Source organism: Triturus cristatus, chromosome 10, assembly GCF_964204655.1.
Source record: "Triturus cristatus chromosome 10, aTriCri1.1, whole genome shotgun sequence".
Classification (NCBI taxonomy): domain Eukaryota; kingdom Metazoa; phylum Chordata; class Amphibia; order Caudata; family Salamandridae; genus Triturus; species Triturus cristatus.
The window spans coordinates 966,670,567-966,683,139 of NC_140593.1; the positions used below are offsets into that span (position 1 = coordinate 966,670,567).

At 44.5% G+C, this 12,573-nt stretch overlaps 1 protein-coding gene across 1 annotated transcript in view; it reads right to left on the reverse strand.

Annotated features, from left to right (window-relative positions):
- The window catches only part of OXSR1 (oxidative stress responsive kinase 1), a 677,967-nt gene that overhangs the window by 532,161 nt on the left and 133,233 nt on the right, over positions 1–12,573 (reverse strand). The window contains exon 2 of the mRNA XM_085628862.1: positions 5,208–5,320. Within this exon, the coding sequence (XP_085484988.1) occupies positions 5,208–5,320 (113 nt within the window). The remainder of the gene's footprint in view (positions 1–5,207; positions 5,321–12,573) is intronic.

The window sequence follows — 12,573 nt, forward strand, 5'->3', positions numbered from 1 at the left end:
ACAGCTGTCCTAAACTATATTATTACCAATAGTAAATTAAGGAGAAACTATGCACTTTACCAGCTGGCCAGATTGTAACTGTTAAACTATTTTTTCAGCTAGTCTTCGAAAGGATTTTAATATATCCCAATAATCTTTGTTTTATTTGTTTTTATGAACCGAAATGTAAAATGTCTGTGTGCTTTTATGGTCATATTTCATGGCCGAATAAAAATACTTTGACTTGACCCCAGATCTCTACTGCATACAGGGCAGCTCCCAGAGAATAAATATTCGATTTGAATAGCTGGAGTAATGGGTCTAGATTTAGAGGATTTAAACATCTTCAAAATCCCAGAGATAGTCTGCTGAAGATTTAGGTTACTTTCAATGAAGAGTTCGGATTCTGCTGGAGATCAGAGGCCTCTGAACTCCATCTCTACCAGATCGCCACCGCATCCCAGGAGTGACGCATCTGTCACCACTGTCAGACTCAGTTGGGGAATGGGGAGGGGTCTGCTGCTGACTATTGCAGTTTGTTAACCACCACTGCAGATCTTTTGCATTTCCCTCGGAGATCTGGACCATGTCGGATAGGTTCCCCTCATGCTGTGCCCACTGGAACCTCAGGTCCCACTGCAGAGCCCGCACATGCCAGCAGACATGTGTCACAAGCAGGATACAGGAGGCCATGAGTCCCATCAGCCTCCGAGTCAGTCTCACCAAAATCCAGGATAGAGGCTGAAACATTGGTATCACAGACTAAATATCCTGCCCTCGCCATTCAGGAGGATAGGCCCTATGTCCAGAAAAGCTCTGATGAAAGGGAGCGCTCTAGCAGAATTCACGTGCGACTGGCATGTTGATAGGGAAACCCACCGACTGCAGTGGGTCACCCGTAGTCTGGAAGTGGGAGACGACTGCCTGGGACAAGCCTACCTTCAACAGCCAGTCGTCGAGACAGGGTAAGACTGGCAACCCTGGTCTTCGCAGATGAGCTGTAACTATCACCATCACCTGGGTGAAGACCTGAGGGGCACTGGTAAGGGAAAAAGGAAGCACGGCAAACTGAAAGTGTTTGTGGCCCACCGTGAAACCTAGCTAACGCCTGTGGGCAGGCAGGACAGAAGTGTGGAAGTGTGTGCCCTGCAAATCCAATGCTACCATCCAGTCTCCTGGATCAAGAGCAGACAAGATTTGAGCAAACATGAGTATTTTGAACTTCTTCTTGAGGAAGAAAGAAAAAGAAAGCACGTCTAGAATATGACGAAGGCCTCAGTCCTTTTTGGGCACCAGAAAGTAGTAGGAATAAGAAGTACGACCTACTTCTGGCGCCGGCACCCTCTCTACGGCTCCCTTGGCTTAGAGAGCCATCACTTTCCAGCAGGGCAAGGAAACATGGCCCTCCGTCAGCCCGTCGCAAGCTGGTGGCATGGGTGGAGGGATGTTCATGAAGGGGAGGGAGCAACCCCTTCGAACAATCTTAAGAACCCAGTGGTCTAGTGTTATAGACATCCAGCAGGGCAGGTGATGGCATATCCTGCCCCGCACTGGGTGCCCATGATAAGAGGGCTAACTAAAGGGGTTTGGAGTCTGTGGGGAGGGGGCGCTGGTAACTGGCCTGACCTATGGCTGCCCGCCCAACAGACTCTTTGGGTACCAGGTCCTCGGCCATGCAGAGACTGTGAAGCTTGAGCACCGTGGTGGCTGGGCTGGTAAAGATGTGGCTGGAAGGCGAACTGGGCTTGGCGAGAGGCCATGGAAAGGCCCAAGGACCTAACTGTAGTTCTGCTATCATTGAAGCGTTCCAGCGCTGAGTCCGCCTTGTCTTCAAAGAGGTGGGATCCATCCAACGACATGTCCATAAGCAATGCTTGGACACCTCGGAAAAAACAGTTATTCTCAGCCAGGCGTGTTGCCCCTACTCCATCGACGAAGAAACCACTCTGCCCAGCAAGTCGGTCGTGTCCAGCCCACAACGAATCGTTAACTTAGCTGAATCTGTCCCATCAGCCATAGCCTGAGAGAGTATGGCCCAGGCCTCCTCCCGGCGTACAGGGGACTGCTCATGAAAAACTTAAAGGTCCAGGTAAGGAATCTACGGCTAGAAGTGATATAAATAAGGACAAGGAGAATTGTACAGTGTCTTATGTCATATAGGACGTAAATATTAGTTCACTTTTTGAGCACTGCGTCATCTACTCTATGATCACTTGTTCACATACCACTGCATATGAATTGGTAAAATATGTAATAGACAGAAATCAGTCCATTATTTTCGTTTTTCAACATTCATGTAATGTAGAAGGAACTTTATATCGCATTAGATGGTGGATTCCTCAGTATCGTTAAGAAGTTTCCAAGATTTGGAACGAGTCCCATCAGACTAATGTTTATGCAATATATATTGACCCTGGTCCTTGTTGGCATATAGGGTTGTCCTTTTCTTGTGTTATATAGTCTGAAACAGGACTTCAGGCCTACCTTTGTAGCTGGGCTTTGGCAGTTTAAATACGACAATATGACCATTGTGACAGGTAAAAACCTGCCTATTTAATATTAATAAGTTACCCCAATGCAGGGCTTGGTGCGCACAAGGCAGGGTGCATGGTATTTAAAAGTAGGACATGTAGAATATAATGCTAACATGTCATTACGATGACAAGGACCCAAAATCAATTTTTTACTGTGGCAGGCCTAACTGCGCCACTTCGAAAACCAGAGTACAGATTAAAAATTCTCATACTGTATGCCATGATTAGGATTAACTATTATAGTTATTAAAAATACAATTCAATGGAAAATTCAGATTTTTAATAAATACTAAAAAAAAAAAAAAAAAACTTTTAGTTAGCTACCTTTTTCCTGCCTGAAGTTTCTGGAGGTTACATTTTCATTTGCCCTCACACTTCTGCCAGCCAGTATTTAGCATGTAAATAGGTGTGAAAAAGGTGCAAAGTGCCTCTCAGGAGTACACAAGGATGACTTGAATAGGCAGAAATTACTCCTCTGAACCCAACAGAATTTGCAGGGTAGGACTGTGAGCATTATTTTATAAATCACAGTGTCAAATCCTGCACAGGTCTGATAGGTTTTACATATAACACTTGGGCGCACTTAAAAGGAAGGGAAGCAGGATGCCAAATCAATTCTTGTGTATCCACTGTCTGGCTGTTGGAAACCCCTGCTTTGTTCTACTGGACGTCTGAATCAGGGACTATTGTGGGCACTGTGACTGCTTCAAACTAGATTTTGGTGTTAGATATGCGAGGATACTGGTATCATTATGGTACATTCCCCACACACGACTCTAGTCCTCAGAGCCCAAGTTGAGAGTAGCCGAAGAGATTCGCCATCTTAAAGATGCCCAAAGTTGGTAGGGTTAGCCCTGTGAACCTTTACCTTGTTTAACAGGGTGTGCTCAGGAGTTGTTTCGACTCATTAGCTTGCGCCAGGCATAGATGAGGCACATCCAGGCACCCACTTCAGAATGCTGCCGGACCGGAGGAAGAGAAAAAGGACTAGACATGCGGTCTATGACTGCAGAGGAGCCCTGAAGAACTGCACCTGCTTCCTCTTGTGCCCAGCTCAAAGAAGTCTCCATTGGACAGTTGGCTGACTTCTAGTTCAAGCTACAAGGATACAAGGATACAAAAAGCTACAAGAGGCCTTTCATGCAACTGCCAGCTGACCAGTGACAACTGGACCTGAACTGGAACCAGTTGTTGGCCTCTGCCTGACACCCTGTGAGTCTCCAAATGCCTCACCTGGGGTTTTGGGGGGCTTTAGAAGTGTACTCTGTGGTGGATTGGGACTTTAAGGACTATAGTCAGAAGGGAAAATCTTTCACGAGGACAAACCTGGTTGGTGTATCCGACCCCCACTCCATTTTTGAACCTCAGATTGTGTAGGTCTTAGTCTGCCGCAACCATTGACTATCATTGGCACTTCGTGATTTTTCATGCGATTCCCAATTATAACTTTAAAAATGCATTTCTCTGGTTCTCCCCTAATGGATTGTTATTTTGTTTTTGAAATCATACACTTTTCTTAATTCTGCTTGGGATTTTTAATGTTTTGCATTTTGACTTTATTACTGTTTTGGTAATACAGAAATACTTTACACAAGTTAAGCCGGTCTGCTCTGTGCTATAGCTACCAGCCAGTTAAACTCAAGTGAATTTAGTAGCATTAAGGGCTTACCCTGACATGGGTTATGAAATTTGCATGAGGTGGGTAGTCACCCACCCCAAATAACAATCAAGTTTCTTAAAGTGTGTAAATGTCAAACATAAAAAGAGTGGGTGGGAGGCAAGAAGATGGATGATGTGAACTGAGGGAATACATGCTAGGGATAGGTAAAAGAGGTGTGAATTATGGGAGGTGAGATAGCATTGACGCAGGGTAAATTTTAATATATGTTGAATGCAATAGAGGTAATACTATAGGAAGGTGATGACAGAGTGGATGAGGGCTGAGAGTGACTAGGGCGAGACGGCGAAAGGAAGACTAGACAGCGGATGTGGTTAGAGCTGACCACAAGTAAGAGGGCGGAGGAGATCAGGCGTGAGTGAGCTTCTTACTAACTTACACTACTCAAAATGCAGTCGAGCAGACTGCGATGAATACAGGAAAAGTTAGTAGAGGGTTTTTTTTTTGTTGAACGTTACATACAATATTTTAGTTCTTCTTGTGCTACTGTACATTTTAAACCGCAGTCAAAAGAAATTGGTGGCACCTTAAAAACAAAGAATACCACCTGCAATACCCACCTAGGATTCAGTGGCTCCATTGGCGAAATGGTAGCGAGGAGCTGTACACACAATTATGCATTTTCTGTTGTACCAACATTTGTACTTAAATTGCAACAAGTATAATTTCAGGGATAAACCTGAATATAAGTAAAGAAAAGGATGCTGTATGAACAAGAGCAGTAACTCTATTGCTACAGTGAAGGTGAAGGCAAAGCCAGGGCTGGGTAGCCATAGAAATAGGGAGCTTAGATGTACCAGCTGCCACCTACCTGCATTCAAATTTGATATTTCTACATTATCACAATCGTTAAAGTAGACTAGGAAAACAACAGAAGCGAGGTTCTAAATAAAATTAATTTATGTTGCTGTGCTCTTGAACCCTATTGGATAGTACTAGCAGATTGTGCATAACATTAAAACATGCTTGGCTTTCAATTTAAGCCCAAAACCGCCATTTCTAAATTGCATATTTACCAAAAGCTCATCCATGCTGGTTTGGCATTTTTCTAGATTGATCCTCTTTATTGCCACCTTCTCTTTCTTTGGAATGCAGTAGGCTGCTTGCACAACAGCAGTGGCTCCACTTCCTGAAAGAAGACACAAATTATAGAAAGGAGTTAGCATTTGTTCCAGATATTTTCCAATATCACTCACTTATGTTCCTCGCATCTAAACTTTGAGGTGAATTACAAAGGAAAACTTGGATTACAGTGCCTCTACAGTTGCATGTTTTACGATGCATACATTGGAGCATTTCAGTCTAGTTTTTACTGAAAAATTAGCCAAAACCAACACTTTGGCAACCGCACATCTAGTTTCCTTGCATCGGATACGTTTACTCCTCTCACGAAGGGTATGCAGTGTACAGTTTTGAGTTTCTAGATCAAACTGTCAATGGCTGTAAAAACCATGGCACGTGTTAAAGATAAGTTAATGTTGAACGTGGATGTTAAAAGTGGATTTGTTATTTAACGATGAAGAACATAAGAACTCATTTAAGAATTAGGAGGCCCAACAGACAATTGGTAAATAGGATTCCAAGAGCAATTGATTCTCTTCTATTACAAAGTGGCATACACACCATTCTACCACAAGAACACACATCTCCTCTACAACATAAGAGTATACTACGCATTCTGCTATCCAACAGTTTTGGATATATACAATATTTACAAGTCATGCCAGTCCCATTTCTTTGATCAAAGTAATAACCTGTCAACCATTCGGGCATTTGGAAATTCTTCTTTCAACTGTTAACTTGCTTCTCTACTGGAAGGCCATTGTGGTTGCCACAATGTACACAGTCATCTCCTATCAAAATTTGCAACCTTCGTCACCTTACTCACATTACATACATTTGACTCAACTAAATTCTACCACTTCAGACGACAGACCTTCGCAAGTGTTTATGCTCTCCAACCATAACAAAGCAGGTCAGAACTGAGCTTACTAACCTGCTACTGGCACTCCACAGGGTCCGACAGTTAGAGAAAAAGACTTCAAATATGCTATGGAAGGATCAATAGACATACCTGAGACTTCAGCAACACAAAGAACCTCAGTATTGGCAAACTGGGTTGTATCCACAGGCCCTTCTGCTATCTGACTAATAGGACGCACGCAAGAGCCAGCATATATGTACTACTCTGCCCGGTACCATTCGTTCTCCAGGTTGGATTACATTTTTATGCCAGCCACAGAACTAGCTTGTGTGCAAGCAGCATATATTTGCCCCTGGGCCCATCGGTTCACTCCTCTGTGGAGATAACCCTTGCGCATAAAGAAGGGGAGGAAGTGTAGATGAAATATTTTGCTGTTAGTAGAGGACTATTTTAAAAAAGAAATCCAAACAGAAACATTATTCTTTCAAGTGAACGTCGCCTCCTTCAAGTCAACACACACCCTTTGGGAGGCCCTCAAGGCAGGGGGGAAATGATTTCTCATATAAGACTCAAAGAAAACCATAAGTAGTTATAGATTAGCCCACTGTCATACCAAATGTGGCAGTTGGATCACTAGTACGCGGCCTGTGCTGACAATGCAGTAGCCAGGCAATTGGGGAAGGCAAGTACACCACAAATAGCCCTAGATTTGGCAAACTCACTTGGTTGGCCACAAAAAGGATTTGCTACAAGACAGGGGATAAAACAAGAAAACTGTTATACTTGCTGGTCACCAGGGAGTTGCTCTCCAGACTGGCAAAGTACACAACCCCCTTCCAACCACCCCAAATATGGGAGGTCATAAACATTCGCACAATATCCAGGTACATGCATCATAAAAACTGTCTCCCAGAAAGTGCATAACCACAACCATATTTCACACTTTCGAGCCCTAGTTGAAAACGAGCTGTAGGCCCTACCTTATTATGAAGCAGGTAAATAAAGTGCAATGGTTCCAAATATTGCATACATTACAGGCCTTGGGTACTTAAAGTGCAAACCTAAATACTGCGTTTACTACTACCCAGTGTTTTTCTATTGGTCGTCAAACAAGACTACCCTGTGTTTTTCTATTGATCATCAAACAAGCAAAATCTCATACTTTCGACGTTGTGGCAGCAACCTAATAAAATTTAATTTAATATTTTATAGATGAGAATAAACCAATCAGCTCTACATTACATCTCTAGCTATTACTAGTCTTCCCAATAAACCCATTCTTTCGACTTTGTGCCTATCACATAATGCTTCTAAATTATGGCTTTACATATAAGAATAAAGCAGTCCACTCAAGTTTAGTCTCCGACTAATATTGTTCCTCTACTAGTTCTTCACTGCAAGCATGGTTTGTAAGCAATCGTCTCTAGATATCAGCATAGGCCTATCATTTCTCGATAATGCTGTAGGAGACATGAGTATAACATCAACTCCCCTGATGAGGAATTTTGAATATCGATCCTCAGCATTAAAAACGAAGACAAAAGACAGACCTAAAGGTGGCCTGGCTATTTACACTTCATTTGATTAGGGCGTTAATCTAGAAAAAAAGCGCTTTACATTGATCCTGGATCATGGCTATGCTGGTTGCAAATTGGATGTGTGAACTTAAGACACCACTCATATTGATGAATATTTAGATCTACTCACGCCTCCACCTAAAAAGTGGTATTATACCGATACTAGAGTAAAAAATAACCAACCTAAGCCAAAAGCATGTCGGGGCACACATGATCTTAACTGGCTACTTCAACTGAACTCTGTTCTCCAACATTTATCGAGATTAACTGGTATTGCTACAAGGCGGCCATTAGAACATCTCAATCATAGGATACCCGTGATCCCACTGGATCTGTGGCATCTGGTGGATGGTCGATGAAGCGGTCGTAGAGGTTTTTGATCTTGAGGTGGAAAAAGGTTCCAAGCTTGTCACAGAGGTCTTGGGAGGGGGTGATGTCTGTGGCTTCGCTGCGTGGGTTGGTGAATTCACGAATGACACTGAAAAGTTGGTGGAGTTGGCCAGGATTTTGTTGTGGATGAAGTTCATCTTGGTGGCTCTGATCTGGTTGTGATAGTCCGTCATGGTGTGCTTGTAGGTGATGTGGTTTTCGGTTGTCTTGGCGTTTCTCCAGTTCCTCTCCAGGCGTCTGCAGGTGCGTCTGGCTTATTGGAGAGCGTTGATGAACCAGGCGGCTTTCCTGGGGCGTTGTCTGTCAGAGTTGCGTAACGGGGCAAGCTCGTCTGCGCAGTCGGAGATCCAGGTGTGGAGTTCTCTGGCTGCGTCGCTTGTGTTGGGTGCCCAAGTGTGGTTGTCTCGGGTGAGGGTGGAGTTAAGCAGCTCGTCAGTAACCTTGCTCCAGTTCCTTCGTGGTGGGCGTGGGGCTGGTTTGGGTGCCTTGGGTTTGTTGATGGCGAAGCGTACACAGTGGTGGTTGGTCCAGGTCGGCTTCGTTGTGTGGCTGAATTGGATGCTGTTTCCTGCCGCGAAGATGGGGTCGAGGGTTTGTCCTGCTCTGTGGGTCGGTGTGTTGACGAGTTGTTTAAGTTCGATGCTGGCGTGGTTGTCACAAAGGATAGTGGAGTTGGGGGCAGGGGGGGGTGTCGCTGGGGTTGTCGGGATGGAAGTTCATGTCTCCAATGAGTATGTAGTTTGTTGAGGCAATGGCATGGGATGCGATGAAGTCGGTGATGGTAGCGGCGAAGGGTGTTGGGGGGCTGGGGGGTCTAAAGACGAGGGTTCCTCGGATAGTGGCTTTGTGGGTGGTCTGGATCTGGAAGTGCAGGTGTTTGGCGGAGGGGAAGGTTTCACTAGAGGTGGTGAGGCGGAGGGTGCTCTTGTGGGCGATGGCGAGGCCCCCTCCAGGGTGGTTGGGGCAGTCTTTCCTCTGGATCTTGTATCCGTCTGGGATGGCGGTGCTGATGTCGGGGCGGAGGATGCGTTGGTCCAGGTCTCTGTGAAGAAGGCGATGTCGGGCGAGAGAGTCGAGTAGGTTAGAGATTTCCATGGCGTGTTTGTGTACGGAGCGTACATTGAGGAGGATGCATTTCAGGGTGTCGCCGGTGCTGGCGTCTGCAGTGTTGGAGGCCGGCGTGGCGGTGAGGATCTGGTGGCAGTGGAGGCAGGAGAAATGGCCGTGGGTCATGTTCGGTGAGGCCTGTTGGCATTCTCCAAGTCTTCCAGGGTTGAGTGCAAGGAGGGTGGTGGTGTCGTAGCGATGGGTAATGGGAGGTCCAGAGTTCCTGGCTCTGGCTGCGGTCGGGTCGCGGACGGCCTTGCCTTTGGTGTGCCTTCGGGTTGCCAGCGGCGCGCCCGCTGCGCGAATGCGCAGGGGCCATCATTAAGTAGGGGAGGGAGGAGAGGCTGGGAGTGGGGGAATGGCGGGAGTGGGGGAATTCCGGGGGAGGGGCCGCAGGGGCAGCAGCGGCAAACGGAACAGGCAGGTACGAGAAAATAAAAACAGTGGTGGAATTAGAGCAAGACACAGATGGGCACAATAACAGTGGCACAACAGGGAAAAATTAAGAAGAAAAAAAAAAAACACGGCTGAGAAAGGTTATGGTGGTTGCAGGCAGTCTGGTCCCCTTTGGAGCAGGCAGCAGGAGCGGACAGCAGCCTCGAACCTCCCAAGGAGGAGGTCAGGGTCTGGAGGCAAGAGAAGGCACAGCAGAGCTGCAGGGAGAGAGTGGACCTAGACCGAGGTTCTTACTATAGATTTCACATTCATGAGACTCTCCCTGTTTAGATACTTGGAGCCTTTCAAGTTAGACATTTGCTCAGGAAGCGAACATAATCTCCATAATTTGCAGCTAAGAAATAAAAGTCAGCTACTGGTGAAAGTCTAGACTCTGGCTCTGTATCACCAACTACCAGCCTAAACAGATAAAATTGGAAAGGTGCTACAGCAAAGGACTTTGAAGAGTACTGCCGACTGATTATGGAAAATGTGCTCATAAATGATCAGAGTTCGAGCAAGGCTTGGGAAGTGGGAATCAAGAATCTGACTGACAAGTTTCCATCACACACATGCAGAGCACATGTTCTTACACGAAACAAAAGACTATGCCACAGGCTTCCTCCATCTACAAAGTCCATTAAAAAGGAACTGCATATAGAGCTTAGAGCTTAAAAAAGCATCCCAACTGGGGCCGGTCTAAGGCAAACAACTGCAGCTATTCGGAAATCTTAAAAAAAAGAAAATATGGGCAATCGGACATGCTGCCCATGACAACTACTGGGCGACACTCTTCCTTGCCTGTAAATTGAGTAAAGCAAAAAAGTTCTGAGAGATTGTAAATAAAAGTAACCAACAACACCCTGTGGTAAACTACGCAAATATAGCTGCACACCAACAGGAAGATTAGATCATCAAGGCGCAAGGTAACCATACAATGGCACACCCAAAATCCATTGCAACAAACATGTGGGGTGCAGAAATCCCTGTGGTTAAAACCATCACTGATATGAAATATTTAAAATCATGAAGTATAGAAATTCCTGCACTCTTCTCATCCATGGAAATCGTTGTTTTTACCAGTCAACAGATTGTTGACATAATCAACAGGGTAAGACGAGACGGCTAAATTGCCTACCACAACAACTCTTTAAAGGCAACCTGAAATTTCGGGAGCCCCTATTAATACAATCACTGCATTTCTACTGAAGAAATACCGGAATCTTGGAGAGGCACAATAATCCATCCGATGTATAGCGGAGGAAAAGCTTCATACCCAGAAAACTATCGACAAATGCCAGCTGGATAAAGCTAAAAGGAGAGCTCAATTTGAGGGCTAAAGATTATTGTACATATTGTGAATCTTTCTGGTCCCTCTCTCGCTCCTTTAAGGAAAGTGATTTGCACTGAACTGCTGCCCACTCTAGCCTATGGATCAGAGGCCATGCTTGGAAGCGGTTCCAAACTGCTGGATTAACTTTTAGTGAGCACCTACAGAAGGCTTTTTATCTCCCAAAACACGCCTCCCCGGCACATATACAGCTGGTGTTAGGCCTCTATAACAAACCCTTGTAAAGACAAGGCGCCTATTGGAAAATATGCTTTAAGCTTTGTGTGGAAAGGGGTGACTTATTGGAAAATCAACTATAGCTAGGAATAACTAAACCAGATGGCCAATATGCAGCAGAGTCCTTCTTAGACCAATCATTACAGAACCTACAGGCAGCTGCGCAGTGGGCAACCTTAGTTACTTTAGCAACTTTTAAAAGTATAATTTCCAATGTGGCGCATCAGACTTCGTGGCCAGCAGACAAAAAAATGGCCTAATGTACGCATGCCAGGTCGGTCTTAAGTAAATATGTCAAACTGGGAATGCAATCTATTATAAATGTTTGCATGTAAAACAGGTCAAACAAAAACTCATTCAATATAGGTTAGGTGGGCTGCGAACCTTATACTGCACACCTGAGAGGACATAGAAAAACATCATCTTACTATGAAGGCTCTGCCAATCCAACAGCTAAACAATCGTGCACATTGTCTGCATTTGTCCGGTTATGTTGATAGAAAAGTGGTCATTTTTAAAATCCCAATTCCAGTTACTGGGCATGGACTCCTGCAGACCCGCTGTAATAGGCTGTCTCAAAGCAGAAAAGAGCATCACATTTTGGCAGCCAGATTTGTGAAATGCACGCAGCATTCAAAAGGTTATTGAGCACTGCAGTCCTGTGAAAAATATCCTAACCAGGCATTTTAAGGCCCATTTTCAGTAGACCCTTTGCTCACTTGGCAAGAGAAATGATAGGCCTATGCTGATATCTAGAGACGATTGCTTACAAACCATGCTTGCAGTGAAGAACTAGTAGAGGAACAATATTAGTCGGAGACTAAACTTGAGTGGACTGCTTTATTCTTATATGTAAAGCCATAATTTAGAAGCATTATGTGATAGGCACAAAGTCGAAAGAATGGGTTTATTGGGAAGACTAGTAATAGCTAGAGATGTAATGTAGAGCTGATTGGTTTATTCTCATCTATAAAATATTAAATTAAATTTTATTAGGTTGCTGCCACAACGTCGAAAGTATGAGATTTTGCTTGTTTGATGATCAATAGAAAAACACAGGGTAGTCTTGTTTGACGACCAATAGAAAAACACTGGGTAGTAGTAAACGCAGTATTTAGGTTTGCACTTTAAGTACCCAAGGCCTGTAATGTATGCAATATTTGGAACCATTGCACTTTATTTACCTGCTTCATAATAAGGTAGGGCCTACAGCTCGTTTTCAACTAGGGCTCGAAAGTGTGAAATATGGTTGTGGTTATGCACTTTCTGGGAGACAGTTTTTATGATGCATGTACCTGGATATATACATTGATATGCATTTAAAACAGATTGACACCAAATCTATTTGAGAACCATGAATTGCAAGTGTTTTTGTGTGAATT